Source organism: Palaemon carinicauda, chromosome 1 (assembly GCF_036898095.1).
Source record: "Palaemon carinicauda isolate YSFRI2023 chromosome 1, ASM3689809v2, whole genome shotgun sequence".
NCBI classification, from domain to species: domain Eukaryota; kingdom Metazoa; phylum Arthropoda; class Malacostraca; order Decapoda; family Palaemonidae; genus Palaemon; species Palaemon carinicauda.
The window spans coordinates 238,928,845-238,949,658 of NC_090725.1; the positions used below are offsets into that span (position 1 = coordinate 238,928,845).

At 36.6% G+C, this 20,814-nt stretch overlaps 2 protein-coding genes across 2 annotated transcripts in view; both read left to right on the forward strand.

The window, feature by feature from the left end:
- The window catches only part of LOC137644341 (uncharacterized), a 5,215-nt gene extending 1,456 nt beyond the window's left edge, over window positions 1–3,759 (forward strand). The window contains exons 3-5 of the mRNA XM_068377332.1: window positions 919–1,007; window positions 2,288–2,455; window positions 3,189–3,759. Coding sequence (XP_068233433.1) covers window positions 919–1,007; window positions 2,288–2,455; window positions 3,189–3,311 — 380 coding nt within the window. The 3' untranslated portion in view covers window positions 3,312–3,759. The remainder of the gene's footprint in view (window positions 1–918; window positions 1,008–2,287; window positions 2,456–3,188) is intronic.
- Window positions 3,760–9,358: 5,599 nt separating this feature from the next.
- Window positions 9,359–13,164, forward strand: Obp19d (Odorant-binding protein 19d). The gene is made up of 6 exons (XM_068377342.1): window positions 9,359–9,509; window positions 9,880–9,946; window positions 10,257–10,382; window positions 10,871–10,974; window positions 11,354–11,503; window positions 12,892–13,164. The coding sequence occupies exons 1-6, from the start codon at window positions 9,504–9,506 to the stop codon at window positions 12,952–12,954; spliced, it is 516 nt and encodes a 171-aa protein (XP_068233443.1). The 5' UTR covers window positions 9,359–9,503; the 3' UTR covers window positions 12,955–13,164.
- Window positions 13,165–20,814: the final 7,650 nt, after the last annotated feature.

Consider the following 20,814-nt stretch of genomic DNA (forward strand, 5'->3'; position numbering starts at 1 on the left):
TGCATGCGATAGTTAATCTTTCGCCATTATTCACTGAATGAGATAGTTAATTTTTCACCATTATTCATTACATGAGATAGTTTATCTTTCGCCATTATTCAATGCATAAGATAGTTAATCTTTCACTTTTATTCTCTGCATGAGATAGTTAACCTTTCAACATTATTCAATGCATGAGATAGTTAATCTTCCACCATTATTCACTGCACGAAACAGTTAAGCTTTCGACATTATTCAATGCATGAGATAGTTAATATTTCGCCATTAATCAATGCATGAGATAGTTAATATTTCACCATTATTCAATGCATGAGATAGTTGATCTTTCGACATTATTCAATGCATGATAGATAAAATTCACCTCCTTCTCTTCTAGACTAGCAGATATATAGCATGCTTTTAATTGTATTTTTTTTTTTTTACCTACTGAAGATAACACCCGGTTTTGCTTATAAGAAAATATATATGATAATCATATAGATTAGCCTATTTGTAATTATAAAACCAAAAAACATTAACTTTACTGAATGAATTTCACTTCTGAAATACCTTTCTATAAAAGAGAAAAAACTACATTCCCAGCCATTCCTACCATGATCCTCATAAGATTTTGCACGAATAACGATCCTTCACTTAATCTACTTTGGTTGGAATTGATCAAAATCTTCTACTTCTTTCCCACCGATATCCCTACATTTTAGTGTCGGTTGCTTGATGAGGCCTCTTCAATGACTTCTATCAAAGGCATCTTCCAGCTTTCACCAAACCTCTTCTCTTCATATCATCCTTCACCTCATCTCGCCATCTAATTCTCTGCCTCCCTCTCGGTCTTCTCCCATTACACGTTCCTCCCAAGGCCTTCTGACTCCCTTCCTACCATACATCCTCAACACGAATCTTTTTTTTTTTTTTTTTCAGAAAGGACGAGGCGTACACGGGACACATACTTTATACCGGATGTCGTGAAGAACTGCATGGAAACAAGTCTTTTAAAAATACTGAATCTGGTAAGCATCCGGTTATAGATATATCCAAGGTCTATAGACTACATGTATAGACCTTGGATATATCTGTTTGAAGCTCCGTATTCTTCGCCCTTCGTGTCCTTGGGGAAGCATTCTCTCATAATTTTACGCATGATTTAAATTTAATATTTAGATAATATAATATCCCTTCTTTCTAATAACTTTTCTTAGTTATAACGTATGATACCTATGAAGCCTGCATACAATTCCTGATTTAATATTCACATCTCTAAGGAGATTAATCACCAATTATTAATTTCATTCTTTTCCTTCATCGAAGCAGTACTTTTATATACAACTGAGAAGAAAGGACAAAATCTCAAATTAAAATTCAAGATCAAATAGATTAGTATCGTATAATTAGTCTAAATATTTTTTGTCTGTGTTATTGCCTATAGCCAAAGAGCTACAACATTCCATCGAGTTTTTTAACTATTCGCCCATTTTATACCAAAGTAACACATTTTAAGAAACCGCATTTGAGCGATGTCCATAACACAAATTGCAGTAAATATAGTTCTAAATTTTAAATTTTGACGACCCCTTCAGGATTATGCATGCCACTTCAATTAATCTAAAAAATACACCAAAACAATACTACTTCACCAGCCATATTTGGTTAGCATATTCTAGTGATATGATGCTAAGAGTGTCCATTAACATGAAGTGTAAGATGGATAGAAATTAAGATAAGTAACGTGAAAAAAAAAAAAAAAAAAAAAAAAAAAAAAAAAAAAAAAAAAAAAAGAAGAGACAAATTTACACCAGATTAACTTTGCATACGTTTTCTTAGGCAATTTATTATGCTTTTATATATGATCGAGCGCAATGACCTTATTCACGACTTTTAATTAATCCTTCCAATTTCACTTTTCCTTGTTTTCTCAAAACAGATCTAATTAATTTATTCAACTTTTCGTGTTCGTTTGCTTCATAACACAAACAAAGAAATTTATTAAACAATTATCTGAACATCATAAATTCTCACTGGAAATGTTGATGTTCCCACCATTTTAAAAACATGAAATGAAAACCTCAACTCCTAAGAGCAACTTCCTAAGATCTACAAGAGATAACATTCGAATTTCATTACTAAAATGAACCAATATAAGAGAAGAAGTTACCTTAAATCATGATCATTGGCATATTTTCAATATCAAGTCCAAATCTATCTTTCCCTCTCCTCACATCTGTTTATTTGTATTAATACAATGTAAACGCCAGGAATGGCCTTTCTTTAAATAAAAAATTTACATTCCCAGATTGACGACTCTGGGATCATTGACAAAAACGAAACGGTGTTATTCTTTTCAAAAGTTATTTCTGGAAACAACGTCGCAAAGCAAATGGACATAACGGAAAGCCAGGAAACCGCCATTCAAGAGAGGATGTCCGAATGCATAACTTGCGCTAATGACCAAGAACTGAAGGTAAGAAAATTCTAAATACAATTGCCTATTTTCTTACTTGTAAGCTCATAATATTCCACGCACACACACACACACACACACACACATATATATATATATATATATATATATATATATATATATATATATATATATATATATATATATACACACACACTATCTTCCTTCTCCACTGGTCTTGGAGCCACTTGTTGACCCATGACCGCTCTTGATAGATTATTCCAATCTCTAGGGTTCAAACCCTCCTGCTGTATATCCTCCTCTAAACACCTCCTCCAATCTTTGCTGTTCCTCTGCAAATATATGTTAATCTTTTCGTATACCTTAGTGTGTGTGTATATATATACATATATATATATATATATATATATATATATATATATATATATATATATATATATATATATATATATATGTATATATACATATATATGTACAATATATACATATACATATATATACATACACACACACACACACATATATATATATATATATATATATATATATATATATATATATATATATATATATATATATATATATATAAATATATAAACGAAAAAAGAAAACCTTGTATAACTTCTTGGTTTAGTTTGCTTTTACATATTCTCTAAGCTAAGAGGTATTATTTCGTAATTTCCCGTTCATATTAATTCTAAATTGATATAGAAATATTTGGATTGTTAATAAAACAACCTACATTGTTTAATATTTCATGTATTATTCACAGGGTTTGTCTTTCCACACCTGCACTATCAATGAATGCATCGGAATTCTAATGGAGACCAACGAGCAATTAGAAACGGTACAATACAAACAAAGAAGTCCCCTTTCAAAGAAAAAAAGGGATTAATCGTCGTCCAGCGCTCAAGAATCCAATGATGAAAATACAATAAAAAATATCTCAAAATCATATTTTATATTTGAGAAAATAAAATATAATACGTATGGGAACATTACATCAATACTGAATGCCAGTTTTTCGACATAACATTCTAATTATCTTACTACCACCACAATAAAAGAAGCAGTATCGAATGCAATGTTATTTCCAAGCCAGTTGCATGCTCAAATTAGAAAAAAATATATAAAGATAACAAAAATAAGATTAAAATTAAAATGTATCATAAACGTTCTATGTAAGGTCTATTCTATAAACAGAGAAAAAGAGCACACGTGTGTGGACTGTGCGTGTTCCTGGAATCTAGCCTATCATTCCAGAAAATATAAGTGTATGGCTTCTAACTGTAATACCAGTCTATGAAATTAATCTAATATAATTAATCGTCAACTATTGATATTTACATAATTTGATCCAAAACACAGCGGAAAATATAATAAAAATAATTGATCCAAAATACTGTTTTACTAAATCATGATCATGAATTTCATACTCAACCACATCATATAATGCTATGAAGTCAGTCAGTGTTTCTTTAGTATGTTCCTTGCTCAGATTTAGCTAGCAGTGATGAGTGATTCTAAAGGAGTATGAAGAAGTTGGGAAAGTCAAAAGGTCATTGCATTTATTTAAAATACATATAAAGCGTGTGAAAGTGACTTATAATCTATGTTTACAAATGGAGGGCGAGCCTCTCTTGAAAACAGCAGCACATGCAAATGGTTAGTCTATTTCCTCCCGCCTGCTGCAGTATTAGGCAGTACAATCTGGACATGGCTGTCCTAAAAAGTGCTAATGACCTGGGATGCAAACCTACTGTAAATAAAGTCCAAGGACGGCCTATTTAATGGCAATAACAATCTTACTCCTAGCGAATACCGGAATATTTTTTTTTTATTGTATCCTTGTCACTCTTCATGGTGTGAGTCATAAAATGGCCAAGGGTTTGCATCCCTATGCAAACTATTGTATTACAAAATATAAACAAAAAAAGGAGGATACAAAGAGGTACGTGGATGCGGAGCAGACGAGATGAAATGTTGATACTTGATTTGTGCAAGGAAAGAAAGCTGGTGGTCTGAACAATCAGAGAACATTGAGATGGTAGCGTGTGAAGGAATGTGTGTGTATAACTACGGAAGGGGTAGCACTTGTAGTGTCGAGAAGACTCCATGGGTTGGGTAGAAGAGTATAAATGACTTAGCAAAAGGATTTCTTTTATAGTAGGTGAATATAGTCCTGGAAAGAAAATTTTTTTAAGGAGAGTCTGCATCAGTGACTATCTGGGTTTGGTGAACATGATAGAGTAGTTGTGCTAAGAGATCTGGATAAAAAGGTAGTTGATGGAGATATAGCCAGAGATGTTAGGTATTGTGCTTCTAGAGTAAATGGGAATGAAATGACTCTTGTAACTAGTGTTTGGATGCAGGCTTGACTGTGGAGAATCACTGATTTCAAAAGAAGAACATATAAAATTACATTTGGGAAAAAAATGGCAAGAAAAGGGATTTGCTGGAGCATGTGTTAGTACACAGTAAATGTCATAACAAGTTAATGAGAGGAGTGAATGAGGGCATATCTGATAATAATTTGGTTGAAGCAAAAGTTAAGATCAAATATGAGTTGGGAACTAACAGTGAACTTTGGGGAAGGGGAAGTGACGAACACAAAGGAGAGAATTGGTGAACTGTAGGTTATAGATAAAGAAACGAAGGATGTAGGTCCAGATATTAAGTTTTTAAAATTGCATAATAGAGTCAGTAGGAAGTGTTTGTAGGTACAGATAGATATGAAGAGGGGATAAGAATAGTAAGTAGTTAATTGAGGACATAAAATGTCTAGTTAATGCAAAAAGTCAATTATTTGTGCAGCTGTAGACAGAAAAGCAACTGCAGGTATACAAGAGGATAAATAGGTTAGCCAAGGACAAAGCTTGGGAAAAAGATAGCAAATAAAAAAAAAAACAGGAGTAAAGGTGAACAGAAATTTCAAGAATAAATGCTGTCTGGCAAAGAAGAAAATACTTAGAGGTAGTGAATAAACAAGAGGATTTCAGAGTAAGGTGTAAGTACAGAAACGTTTTTAATAATGAGGGTAGTTCTGGGTCAGTGGAGTAGGTATGTTGAAGGTTTGTTCCATGTGGAAGAAATAATATTGGCAAACTTCAGTTATATAAGACTAAAAAAGGGTTGGTGCAAAATTAAGAATGCTTGTGTAAGTTGCAGCTGAAATAGAAGAAAGGAGATTAGGAGGATGAAGAAAGCCAAGATACCAGGAGGTAATGGGATTACAAATGAGATGTAGGAATGTGGTAGAGATAGTATGAATGAATGGCTGATCATAGTGTATTAGACATGTTTAGCTGTGGGAAAGGTCCTAAAGGAATTGGTAAGAGTAACAATTCTTTTGTTTTATAAACTTCAAGACGGTAAAGGGAACAGAATAGTATATCATTGCTTAATATATTAATATACCAAGGTTGTGCATGGTAAAATTTTGATTTTAAACGTAAACTATACGAAAAAGGGACTAATAGAAGAAGAACTGCATAGACTTAGAAAAGAAGAGAGTGCATGAGTCAAGTGTTCTTTACGAATCAGTTATGTGAAAACTTTTTAAGAAAAGGGAAAAGGTTACGTGGCATATTTGGATCTATCAGACGGCCATGATAAAGTTAATCGAGAGGCACTGAGAAGGGTATCAAGAATGTATGGTAGATATATGTTGTTGACAGTAATTGGTCCTTCGATTGTCCTTGGACACATTTTACGTCCAGATATTAGCAGTTTTTTCTCTTTCTTTTATCATTTGCGCAAGAACCTCCAAATTACAAAACTACATATCAATGGAGATTAAATTTATTCACCTAAACTTTCGAAATATTGTAAAGACATATCTTTAATAGTTTCTGTGGCAAGATGAGTTAAGTAAAATGTCCAGCCCAAAAAGGGAATTGTTCTTGAGTGCCAAATTATTTGGTAATTAACGAGGGTAAAAATCTTCATGATGTATGTGAACCATGTATTTGGGTATGTAAGCCGGAAATTGAAGGTTCGGTGTAACAGAGGATCAGAAATGAGGCCGTTCAACATATTTATAAATGGAGGTTTAGAAAGGTAAGAGAAAGAAGAGCGGAAGGATGAAGGTGCAGAGTTATTGGGACAAGAAAATAAAGATATTATTGGAATGTGGAATGGTTCATGTTTGCAGATGATAATGTACTGATTGGAAACAGTGGAGAGAAAGTCTAGAGGATGGAAAGAGAGCATGAATGTGTCTGCAAGAGGAGAATGTTATGGGTAAATATGAGCAAGAAGGTAACGGGAGCAAACAGAAAAGACGAAGATTGAGTTATAATATGTATGTTAATATGAAAAAAGAAACTCCTTGATTCTTATTAAGTATATTTGCACAAATATAACGGATGGTGACAAGATAAGTAACAACTGAGAAAAAACACGATAGGTAGCAAGATGCGTCAAAATATTGATAAGAGACTTGGTTTATTGAACAAACTCTCCTTTATGCAAGTAAGATATGGATGTTGAGCGTGAATGAATAAAAGGAATTGGAAGCTCTTAAAATGTAAGCTACTATTTGTGTAGGAAGAAATGCAGAAATACACAGAAGTAGTAAAAATGTTAACAGGGTAAAGACGTCATGTGGCAAGAATGGAAGATAACGGTACGTGAGAAGGGCACATTTCCGAAGTACTAAGAGGTACGAAAATAGAAAGAGCTCAGAAAATTTTGTATAGATTATGTTAATAACTTCCTGCATATGAAATGTATAATTGGGCTATCAGAAAATGTTATATATATATATATATATATATATATATATATATATATATATATATATATATATATATATATATATATATATATATATATATATATATATAATCATAATAACCTCTTACCTATACTGTGAGAGCTATGCAACTTTTAGAATGACAACAAAGCAAAATAAGATATAACTAGTAACTTGTGAGGTTGACGACCAGTAAATACATAAAAATTCGCTGGCGTGAGGATTCACATTGACATTCTCTAGGCGGATTCTAGCATATCTAAAACTTTAAAAACAAAGTAAAGAAAATTACTAATTAAAACAATACCGCTATTCAAAAGAGATTCACACTCAATGATTCAAGTGTAACTAATACTTACACTGTATCTGATACTTTTGTTTTATAGTGATATCTCCCCCTCAATAATAATAATAATAATAATAATATTAATAATAATAGGTAGAAGGTTGGCCAGGGCACCAGCCACCCGTTGATATACTACCGCTAGAGTTATGGGGTCCTTTGACTGACCAGACAGTACTACGTTGGATCCTTCTCTCTGGTAACGGTTCACTTTCCATTTGCCTACACATACACCGCATAGTCTGGCATATTCTTAACAGATTCTCCTCTGCCCTCATACACCTGACAACAATGAGATTACCAAACAATTCTTCTTTGCCCAAGGGGTTAACTACTGCACTGTAATTGTTCAGTGGCTAATTTCCTCTTGGTAAGGGTAGAAGAGACTCTATGGTAGGCAGTCCTTTTAAGGGAAGGTCACTCCAAAATCAAACCATTGTTCTTTATTCTTGGGTAGTGCCATAGCCTCTATACCATGGTCTTCCAATGTCTTGGGTTATAGTTCTCTTGCTTGGGGGTACACTTTAGCACACTATTCTATCTAATTTCTCTTCCTCTTTTGTTAAAGTTTTTATAGTTTATCTATGAAATTTTTATTCTAATGTTGTTATTGTTCTTAAAATATTTTAATAGTAATTTCATTTCATCATTATCTTTATTATCATCAAACTCTTAGGCCAGTGTTCTAATATGATTAGTCAATAAACAAGTATCCACAGAAAGAATAGAAAATATGAAATTAATGAAATGACCAGCAATTACGCAAGTTAACAAATGCCTTGGCTATTTGCCACTAAACAAATAGTAAAAATCAAAACGAGAAAAACTGGGAATGCACCTACGTGTACTTTTAAGCAAGAGTCAACAAAAGACATTGCAACAAAAACTTTGACTTTTCCAAAGATTTGAAAACGAAGCTTAAAGCCAACTAGTCTCTGTTATCGAACACAGCACAGCAAATTATTTGAAACTGAAATAAATCCAGCAACTAAAATTATCTCTCGTTCACCAACTCATCCAAGCTATATTAATGATAATTAAATCGTTTGACATTTCTCTTCAGAGAGGACAATTCTCAAAATCCCAAAAATCCTATTTACCAGAGCCTACTTGCCACTCCTAGATCTTTCCACAACGTATCAAGGGTCATGCTCGGTGAAAGCTGTGTTATATATCAGTAAAGTCACTTAAAAATTGTATATACACAAGAAAAGAAATAAATTCCCCAAAAGCATGTAATTCTCAAGCTTTGGTATTTATTCAAACTAGTAGTAAATCCTGTTTGCAAGTGAAGTGATAAATATAATTCAAATCTAAAGATTGTGACAAAAAGTTTAAGAAGTAAGAAAGGTGTAGATATAACCAACCGTTTCACGGGGGTAACAATTTAACATTGGGTGTAAATGACATTATTATTATTATAATTATTATTATTATAATTATTATTATTATTATTATTATTATTATTATTATTATTATTATTATTATTATTATTATTACTAGCCAAGCTACAACACTACTTGGAAAGCAGCATGATGCAAGACCCAAGGGCTCCACACTTGAAGCGCGAAGTGCGGAAAGGAAATAAAACAACATCGAATAAACTATATATGAGAAGTAACAAAAGAAATCTTTACCGATCAGTAATAGCGCCTTATCAGTCCAATCACGACATTACTGACGCACCACCCCTTGAGGCCCAAAATGAAATCACGGTCAGGTAAACCGGAAGCATGAATCACTCCGGCTTTCAGTTCGTTCCACCCACCCATTTCTGCGAACGGCGTCAGATTACCGCCGCCCTTCTTGCAAAAATCACACAATAGCAAGGACGAATCACGGACACAAGATCTAGATATAGTATACAGTATATATATACACATCATCTCTTGGTGTCTGTCATTTACTCAGTGAACTCAATATACAGTACATCAGCAAAAGATACGACATCCATAAAGATTTCCTTTTACTGATATAAAATTGCAAGGATGCAGGTAAGTGTTTAATTGTTTTATATATATATATATATATATATATATATATATATATATATATATATATATATATATATATATATATATGTGTGTGTGTGTGTGTGTGTGTGCTCACAAATATGTAAGTAACCTTTTATATCAAAAGTAGCTTCAATGGCAATAAACGTGACATATGCGTATACACCACTTTTTTCTTCTATATGTCGTTTTCTTGTTCTCAGCTCATTTTTCAATCGTTATATATGTTCATTGCACACATTCTTTATTTTTTATAAACTCCCTTAGTATCGATAATTCATGAACAGAGATTTCCCAGATTTCCGAGGCAAAATGCATTAGAAATGCCTTGTATACACAACTTCCTTTCCAGATGAAGCTGTTCTTGTTGACTGCTGTTCTTTACAATGCAATACCAGTCTATTCGTCGCCAAAAAGAGGTAAGGCAGGGACATTTGTCAAAGTAATACAGTGTATGTAATTTATATGACTTAAGAGCGCTATACTTTTTACAGATTTCTTGCATTGGATTTCATAACAATATTACAAAAAAATAACACCTTGAATTTCAAAGTCTAGCTTGAATTGTATAAAGATATCAATAATGGAGATTTTACTGTACACCCTTTCCATAGGATAAGGAGTTTCTCAATATTTCTGTGTGGTGTTCATTTAAAATAAAAACCTGATTATATGTACCATTTTAACCCATCTAAATACTAATATTTCAATATGATATGATTTTTGAAGGTGTCGTCAATGAGGAGACAAGGTGTCTTTCCTTGATGAAACCAAGAAAGGAACCAAATGGAACAACGGAAGGAGCTGCAACGTTGAATGCAATGTGTTCGGCACAGACCGGAGTCAACACGCAAGGTATGATGGCAGTCATAACTTGCCTGTCATTTCCAAGTACAAAATACCTATCCGATATATATTTAAAAATGCATAACAATACATTAACATTGAGTAGCATTACATCCATATTTTCCAACATACATGTATATGTGGAAAAACTTTTTTTTTTCTATAAAAAACAAGACAACCTTTGTAACAATACAAAAGCAGACATGCATAAATACAATACAAAAAAAACACAAAGTCACACAAACACACACACACACATACACACACACACACACACACACACATATATATATATATATATATATATATATATATATATATATATATATATACATATAATGTATATATACATACATACATACTGTATATATATCATATATTTACTGCATGTGTGTGTACGTGTATTCCCGCACAGAGAATGAGCCCTTATTGACTATACTAAATGATTTATTTATAATTATCATCCTTTACTGTCTTCAACATTCGTCCAATTCCAGGAAACGGAGGCACGGAAGAGGACTCCGTGAGACTAGTCAGTGATGAAATGAAAGATCATAATTCAAACTGCGCTTTGTCAATTGCTATGATGGAAAAAGGGCTGGTGAGATTTAACTAAACTATCGAAAAGCATTAAAAACAAGTTCTCTTTATTGAAATAAGAAAAAAGCCTTATGCATATCTAAATGTCACAAAAACTGACAAATCAAATGAAATACCTTTACAGAAATTCAGAGATAAAAAATCCACAACATAAAATGCCTAAAATGTTAACTGTTTGTACATCTATACCTCTCTCTCTACAGTGTATATATATATATATATATATATATATATATATATATATATATATATATATATATATATATATATATATATATATATATATATATATATATATATATATATATATATATATATATATATATATAAAACATGTACGAGAAGTCAAACTAAACATTACCCAGTCTCATTCTTTTCAGCTTGACCAGGGAGGGAAAATAAATTCAACAGCAGCTCAAGACTTTTTATCCGAGACTATTACTTTTAACTTGGGTTCCAATGATATGGCTGTCTACATGAAGGAACAAGTTCCCATGTGCGTTCAAAACACAACAGAAGAACAGTTTCCGGTGAGTTGGAAGGAATTTTTGGGATGTGCATTTGATTTCAGGAACTAAAATTAAATTTCTGGTGCTGATAAAGAAGCTAGACACTTAATTAATTCTTTGATCATCCCCTCCTACGCCTATTGACGCAAAGGGCCTCTGTTAGATTTCGTCTCTATCTTGAGCTTCCAATTCAATACTTCTCTATTCACCATCTACTTCACACTTCATAGTCCTCAGCCATGTAAGCCAGGGTTTTCCAACTCTTCTAGTTCCTTGTGGAGTGCGAAAAGCATGCCCAAACTATCTCCATCTACCCATCACCATGATCTCATCCACGTATGGCACCCGAGTAATCTCTTTTAGTTTCATTTCTAATCCTGCCCGGTCATTTAACTCCCAATGTTCTTCTGATGGCTTTGTTTCCATAACTATTCAATCTATTGGATATTGTTTCATTGTCATACCAGAACTCATGACCATACAGTAACACAGATTTCCCTAAACTGATATATAGCCTGATTTTTATATGTAATTACAGACGATTTGATTTCCACATTTTACTTAACCTAGCCATTGCTGGATTTGCTTTTTTTCAATATTTCACTAAACTCTAATTCTATAGACCTTGTATTGGCGCTCATAGTTCCTAAATACTTGAATGATTCTACCTCATTAATCCTTTCTCCTTCCAATAATATTTCATCTTCCAATGCATATTCCGTTCTCATCATCAGTCTTTTTCTTTATTTATTTTGAGCCCAACCTCCTGTCATAATTCATGCATTCTGGTAAGCAAGCATACTCTAGGTCAGCTAATTTCCTATTACCAATCCAGTCCAATCCTTCTTCGCCATTTCCAGCTGTTCTACCGCATTACAAAATCCATGAGAAGGATAAACAACACAGATGACAACACATTCCCTTGGAGTACTTCACTGTTCACTGGAAATACATTTGATAAGACTCAACTAACATTAACTATGCATTTGCTATGCTCATGAACAGACGTACTCAAATTTACATATTTAAGAGGAACTCCATAATAACGTAGGCAAGTATTTCAATTATTAAACTTTTTCTGGGGAGATCTATGGCCAGAAAAAGCTCAGGTCAAACTAGGATAGATAAATAATGCAATGTGAATACTTAAGAAAAAGATGGTTAATAAATGAGTGATTCTCTTATATGATGAGAATATTACATGACTTTAGTAAAGCAGAAAAAATAATTACACAAGACGGAGAACTGGAGACCTGTGAGTGGGTGCCATTATAGATGAGCCACCAAGATTTTTCGTGAATACCCTTTCATAATTTGGTAATGAAATATTCATTACACTATCCATTATCATTGCCCTTATCACCCATATACATAAATTTCTTATTTCTAATTCCTTTATCTCCATACAGATACTACGGTACCAAGAGTGTATACTAAATTCGTGCAAGAAAGCCCTCTTGACTACACGTTGATCTTATTGTTTCAAGAGCAATGACCTCAAAGATGACGTCGAAACATCCACCTTGAAGGCCCAGGTATCTTTTATAAAAAGATACTGATAATAATACATTTCTTTTTAGTTAATCACCATTTAAGACCTCATGCTAGTTATATTCTATATGATTATAAATTTAATTTACAAACCGACCTTTTAAATCAATTCACTATTACCTATGTCTGATGTTTTCACATTAAAGCAATGCATTCATCAATGATTTTGTTTCATTCCAAAGTTTTATTCCTTGCGGAAACTTCTTTCTATCTCTCTATTTACTGCCACGATTAAGACCATTTTCAAGAACTTCCACTTGGCAAATCCGGATTTCTTGGCTAGTGACCATCAACTTATCAAAGAACAGAAGAGACTTAGTATTCATGACCATTCAAGACATATTTATATTTATATTCAAGATAGAATATCTTCAAGATAGAATTATCTTCAGTTCATAAGTCTAATACAATAATTTGCTATGATGATTTGCAGTCTACATACTCATACCTGGGCATTTCCAAATAGTCTAAAGGAGCAGGACATATAATACCAAACAAGAAAGTATCGTCACGGAGGAAGTTCTGAACAGCGACAGTTTTGTCCGCTCACGCTATACTGTAGATAGAATATTTGACTGGAGACATGAATAACTAACTTCAAGGAGTTTACCATTGTTTTTTTAAAACCTCCCTTATCCATGGATAAAAAAGGACTACTTAGACAACTCTTATCCGTACATTTCGGGCTATCACTTGTGGATAAGTCGAAAACATCTTGGTGGAGTTGATAATACAATTTCTTTTAGGCCCACGAAGATTGTAGATACAGAAAGTGGGGAAGAAAACTTCGAAGCAATCTACCTTTGAGTATTTCAGTATTTTTAAACAAATTCAGCAAGATAATTCATTAGAGGTAATATATAAATATTTGCGTAATCGAATTTTGCTGGTGTTTGGTGAACGAATTTACTGATATGGACTTAATTGATTAGAAAAAAAAATCTAACCTACGTCTATCAACACTATTACGTTATATAGACAGGCATAAAGGCAATATTCAAAATAGGTGACTTTGATTCTAAGCATATAACTTGAATTCCATTGAAATATGCACAGCCTTGTCGAAATCCATTGGTTGCTCACTTGGTGGCTGAGCACACAATGTCTAATGAAATCATGCATCCCTATACACGTCACAGGGAGCATAGGTTAGAATCTTAGATAGCGGTTTTCTACTAATATATTGGATTAGGTTTATTAATGTGGTCTATATACCCCGGAGCTGAGGCCTAGGAGGACATTCAGCGTCCAAGTAAAACGGGGGTGAAAACCCTTAAGTTACACTACAATATAAAAGATAGAGGAGGCTGGGCAGTAAAAAAGAAGAAATGCAACCGGAACGGAGGTAAAATATAAAGATAAAAAGCAAGTGCGAGTTAGGGGCCGAGGGAACACTGCATAGAACCCTCAAGTAATGTCTAGAGATAGCGTTGAAACTCTCAACATACTTAAATTTTCTTTAGGCGTAAGTTATGCCCAAGGTAAACTAGCTCCACATCACAAATTTTTCACTAAGCTGTCATGATGAGGAAAGTTTCAAATCAAGTCTCAGTAAAGGTCCTGGCTTCGAAAAGAATATGCCCTACAGAGATGAAATCCACGTGGCCAGGGCAGATGCAATTATCAGGTACAATTTCTTTAGGCGGACGTTATTCCTAGGATAAAATTATTTTGATATTAAGAAGTGGTGAAGGCTTAATATTAGAAGATATAAGAATTTCACGGGCATAATTACTGGTATACTATTATATACTGTGTGTGTCTACATATATATATATATATATATATATATATATATATATATATATATATATATATATATATATATATATATATATATATATATATATATATATGTTGAAGAAGACACAAAAGAAGGTTCATAGATTCTACTGCAGAAAAGAAGTATATGTTAAGCATATGTGGGTATTTGAGAAATCACTGAAAAGAAGAAGAAAAGAGGTGAGTTACCTGTCAGAAATAAAATTGGAAATCTTCTAACTATGGAATCTGAAATTATAGCTATATGGAAAGAACATTTTGAAAAGGCACTGAATAGGCCACCCCCAACTAACCAGGAAAACATCCTCGAGGCCGAATATAATCTTCCTATAAAGTCAGTGACATTAGGGGGGCAGAAGTCGTTTTGGTGATCAAACAAATGAAAAACTGTAAGTCACGATGAATGACTGCAATTGCACCTGAAACGTTGAAGGCTGGTGAGATTCAAACACCCATTGTGTTCAATGAATTATACAATCACATGTGGCGAGATGAAGTCAAGCCTGTTGAATGGAAAAAGAAAGGGATTATTGTTACAGGACCTTACAGGACCCAAAAAGGGAGATTTGACAGACTGTGAATTGGCGAGGGGTCACATTGTCACCAGTAGGTATGAATGTTTTTCCAAAGTAATATTGAATAAAATAGAACCTGTAATACATAGAATACTTCGAAGAGAGCAAGCATGTTTCAAAAAGGGTAGAGGATGTGACGATCAAATTTGTATTCTACGACATATAGCCCAAGAGACTAATCAACTAAACTCACCTTTTATTTCATGTTTTGCGGATTTTAGAGAAAACATTTGATAGTGAATCACGTAGTATGTTAAAGAAAGATTCAGAGGCACAATGAGATATGTACCACTCGCGTGTCACACGATCGTACATAGTAATGACATTTTTCTTTTTTATATATATATTATCTTTTGTATCGTCGCTCTCCCGTCGCACTGACAGCAACTTGTATCAACATGTCTGCCTATTTCATTGTTAACTGTTAACAGAACCTATAGCCGGTTGGACAAGAAATAGCATTTTTGTATTTTGTGACCTTCTTACCGGAACCTACAGTAGTGTGTATATATACTCTATGTGTCTATAAAGTACTCAGTTGCTTTCACACCGCCTTTGAGTCATATCCTACTCTTGGCCTGTCACATTGGTGATCCCGGAAGTCGACTCGCTCCTCCCGCCCCCTTCACTGTTACTATGGCGGACTCCACGGAAGTTGTTGCCACCTCATTCAAACTTTCGTCGTTCGCCAGCGGAGAGGCGTTTGCTTGGTTTCAACATGCAGAAGTCCAATTCCGCATCAAGGGCGTGACTCGCTCAACCCCCAAAGCACATTATGTTCTTGCGGTGATACCCTAGCACAAATTCCCAGAAATCTCCAACTGGCTTTGTGAACAAGGAGATACCCCAATAGCGTATGACGCTCTCAAAACATACCTTCTGCAGCAGTACTCGCCGTCGCCAGCCGCCCGTATAGCAAAGCTTTTTCAGCTCTCTCAACAAGCGTTGAAGGACCAAAGGGCTTTGCTCGCCCTTAGGGAAATGACCAGTATCGCTCGCCTTCAACCTGCTGCAGACGGGTCTCCTCGTGAGGTGAACCTACTTCGTGCCCTTTGGGTATGCCGTTTACCCGAACCTGTACGCGCTGCCACACCCGATGTCGATAGTTTACCCATAAAAGACTTGATGACCAAAGCAGACGCCCTTATGGAAACACTTCACGACCTTCAAGACCTCCATCAACACCTCAACTCCTGATGAAAAGGACACCTATTCAACGTCAACCGAAGCCGACGTGAATGCCGTAGGACACACACGCCTACCCCGTGACATGCCGGAACAGCAACAAAGCCATCCATCACCCACCACTCGCTCGCACCTCAACCAACGACTTTTACAGCCACTTACTGCCGCCCATCGGCCGCAGTTTTGCTACTACCACTCCAGATAAGGGGCTGCCGGGAAGAAATTTGCCAAGGATTGTCAGCGGCTAAAAAACGTGTAAGTAGGCCATCACTCGTGGCGGTGGCCTCCCGTGTTTCTAATCTTTTCTTTATGCATGAACGAGCGTGCAATTTTTAGTAGACACGTGTGCTTGTCGTTCTCTTTTGCCAAGGGTACTCTTCAGGTCACGACGTAGTCTGTCTAAGTCTGCCGGCGTCAGCCTGATAGCTGCCAACGGATCTGCAATACCCACCTACAGTTACGAGAACCTCACATTATCATTTGGAAGCGGCAAATTTAATTGAAAGTTTCTCGTTGCCGATGTCACATTGCCAATCCTCGGTGTGGATTTCCTCTCTCATTTCCATATTCTGGTCGATGTCGCCCACCAGTGATTGGTCAACGTAGACTCGTGCTTGTCGACACCTCTTCAACCCGGCCCGCCCCCCCAACCTCGCTCTCCACATCAGCGCACCCACGGATGCCTATGCTCACCTCCTCACATCGTACCCATAAGTTTTCCATCCAGAACTTCCCCAAACACCCACGGCTCCTGCCAAACACGGTATTTATCACCATATCAAGACAATGGGACCCCCAGTCTTCGCCAAATTCAGACGTCTGGCACCAGATCGATTGGCAGCCGCCAAACACATTCGCCAAAATGGAAGAAATGGGCCTTTGCCAAAAGGCCTCCAGCCCATGGTCGTCACCCTTACACATCGTCCTGAAGAAAGACGGCTGCCTCTGTCCATGTGAGGATTACAGGCACCTGAACATGCAAACAGAACCGGATCACTATGCCTTCCCAAACATCACCGATGTGACCTCCTACCAGCTCAAGGCGAAGTTTTTCTCCACGCTAGACCTCTTGAAGGGGTATTATCAGGTGCCTATGAACCCAGAAGACATTCCCAAGACCACCATCACCACTCCCTTTGGTACATACACCTTTAATTACTCCTGTTTTGGCCTTCGTAATGCTGGGACCACTATCAACGTGTCATGGATGACATCTTAGGGGACCTCCCCTTCTGTGTATGTTACGTGAACGACATGCTTGCGTTCTCTTCCTCATGCTCGACCGCTACAACAAAACTGCCTTGTAGTCCGGTACGACAAGTGTACCTTTGGCACCAATGAAGTGTCATTCTTAGGGCACCGCATCACTCCTGAAGGAGTCCATCCCCTCCCTGAGAAGGTAGCAGCTGTTCAGAACTTCCCCACACCCTTGACTGTCAAAGGACTGCAGGAATTCTTGGGCGTGATCAACAATTATCACCGTTTTCTGCCAGCCATTGCTGCTACTCTTGCTCCCCTCTACACCTCCCTCAAGGGTAAGCCAAAAGACATGCAGTGGGGTCCCCTTCAAGAAGTGGCCTTCTGCAACGCAAAGAATGCCCTATAAACCACTGCTGCTCTCACTTTTCCCGTCCCACATGAGCCTCTCCTTCGCTATTCGTACAGTACTCGAACAGATGATCAACGGCTCGCCTCGCCCATTGGCCTTCTTCAGCAGAAAACTGTCTAAGGCAGAATCGGGTTATTCTACCTTCGATCCCGAATTGCTGGCGGTGCACTTGGCTGTTCATCACTTTCCCCATTTCTTAGAAGGTACGCCCTTCGTCATTCGCACAGACCACATGCCTCTGGTGCACGCCTTCACTCACCCTTCAACACGTCCCTGGGAAATTGAATACCGTTGCCGATGCCCTGTCAAGAAACACGGCCGCCGTTCAACTGGGATTGGATTACAACGCCTTGGCTTAAGCCCAAAGACAGGATCCACAGTATCAAGCATGTAGGACATCCTGAACATCCCTCCGTTGGGAAGACATCCCCCTCAACGACTCCAACACCACCCTCCCCTGTGACGTCAGTACTGGTAGACCACGACCGTGGATTCCTGCTCCCATGCGCCGACAGGCGTTTGATTTCATCCACTGCCTTTCACATTCCTCGTGCCGATCTACTGCACAGCTGCTGAAGACGAAGTTCATTTGGCATGGCATTACTAAGGATGCTAAGGACTGGGTCCGCGCCTCTACTTCTTGTCAAACTTCCAAAAATTTGACACATGAATTCAGGAATGGGCACCTTTCCTCAACCTCAGCGTCGTTTTGCCCACATTCACGTTGACGTTGTAGGCTCCCTACCCACATCACAAGGACATCGTTACCTGTTTACCGTCATGAACCGCTCCACTCATTGGCCTGAAGCCATTCCCATGGAAATTGCAAAGTCCGCCTCTTGTACATCTGCCTTACTCTAAGGATAGATAGCAAGAATTGGTATCCCTGAGCATACTACACTTCTGGCAGGGGTACCACTTTCACCTCTCTATTGTGAACATCATTAGTGAATCTCCTGGGCTTCACCCTACATCAGACAACTGCCTAGAACCCTGCTGCCAATGGAATGGTTGAACGTTTTCATCGCACCCTCAAAGCAGCTTTGATGTCCCGCTGCAAGGACGCCAACTGGTTTACTCAGCTTTCCTGGGTCCTCCTGAGACTAAGGACAACTCCTAAAGACGCCCTGGACGTCTCGGCAGCTGAAATAGTGTATGGAAACCCTTTGGTCGTCCATGCTGAACTTTTTCCTTCTACACCCTCCACCGACGATTTTCAGCGCATACGTCACGTCGTGGGAAAATTTACTTCATGCCGCCAGACTTACAAGCCTCCCGCGAAGCATCACATACCAACAGACTTGCACTCTGCAACGCATGTCTTCCTACACAACGACACTAGCAAGCACCGCTAACACACTTTTACACGGGCCCTTACCATGTGATCCAACGCAATCCGAAAGCATTCCTACTAAACATTCATGGCAAAGAAAACAGGGTCTCCATTGATCGTCTAAAACCTGCTTATTTCCTGCCAGATGACCTGCCTACACTTTGCCTCTCTAGATCAGGGCGCCCTATTTAACATGTACAGTGTGTCATTTTTAGGGGGGAGCCATGTACCACTCTTGTGTCACACAATTGTACATAGTAACGACATTTCTCTTTTTTATATATATTATCCTTTGTATTTTCGCTCTCCCCTCAAACTGACACCAACTTGTATCAACATGTCTGCCTATTTCATTGTTAACTGTTAACAGAACCGGTTGCCGGTTGGACAAGAAACAGTTTGTTTGAATTTTGTGACCTTCTTGCCGGGAACTAGTGTGTACATAAACCTGATGTGTCTATAATAAACTACTCAGTTGCTTTTACACCGCCTTTGAGTCATATCCTACTCTTGGCCCGTCACAGATACCAGAAAAGCTAGTAAACATCAAAATGAATTCATAATGGATATACATGATAATAATTTTACAGATAAATTTCAAGTCAAGACTGGAGTACTACAAGGTGGAATTCTGTCTACTCTACTGTTTATTATGGTACTTGATTATGTTATGAACAAGGTAATGCAATGAATGAATAATTGCACTCAATGGAAAGGGGACCAGAGATTGTGTAATCTTAAATACCAGATGATATAGTTCTAATTGCCTCTACAGTGACTTTAATGCAGGAAATGATTGATAGGTTAGTACTTGAAGGGAGAAAGGTTAGTTTGGTGATTAACCACAGAATGAGGCCATGCAGTTTCAGAGTGGTGATTAGACGAACTGTTTTATCGGAAGAGTAATAGTACCCAACTCAACTCTTTCCAATATTTAGCAATGGACATAATATGCAATGGTCATGCTACAGACAGTATGGAGGTCAAATCGAATATTAGTTCACAGCAAAATCAAAATATACATTTCACTTGTAAGATCAATATCAACTTATGGGCAACAGTCGTGATACAGCACTGTAACAACTAATGCAAAATATCTTGCCTTTAAGAATAAAGCATTCAGAAGGATTTTGGGAATCAAGTGGCAGCAGCCTATAACAAATGCGGCAATTCGTGAGGTGGTATGGGTGTCCAATAAAAACGATATATTTACGTTATCTAGATGGAGATGAATGGGGCATATTTTAAGAAGGGAAGATGAGTTAGTTCAGGCTGTACTTGAATGGAAGCAGCTGGG

Bases quoted from the DNA above. Each gene is read 5' to 3' on its own strand.
- Obp19d (XM_068377342.1), top strand. The intron at 10,383-10,870 runs GTATGATGGCAG...GTCCAATTCCAG, and splicing joins GACCGGAGTCAACACGCAAG to GAAACGGAGGCACGGAAGAG. The intron at 11,504-12,891 runs GTGAGTTGGAAG...ATCTCCATACAG, and splicing joins CAACAGAAGAACAGTTTCCG to ATACTACGGTACCAAGAGTG.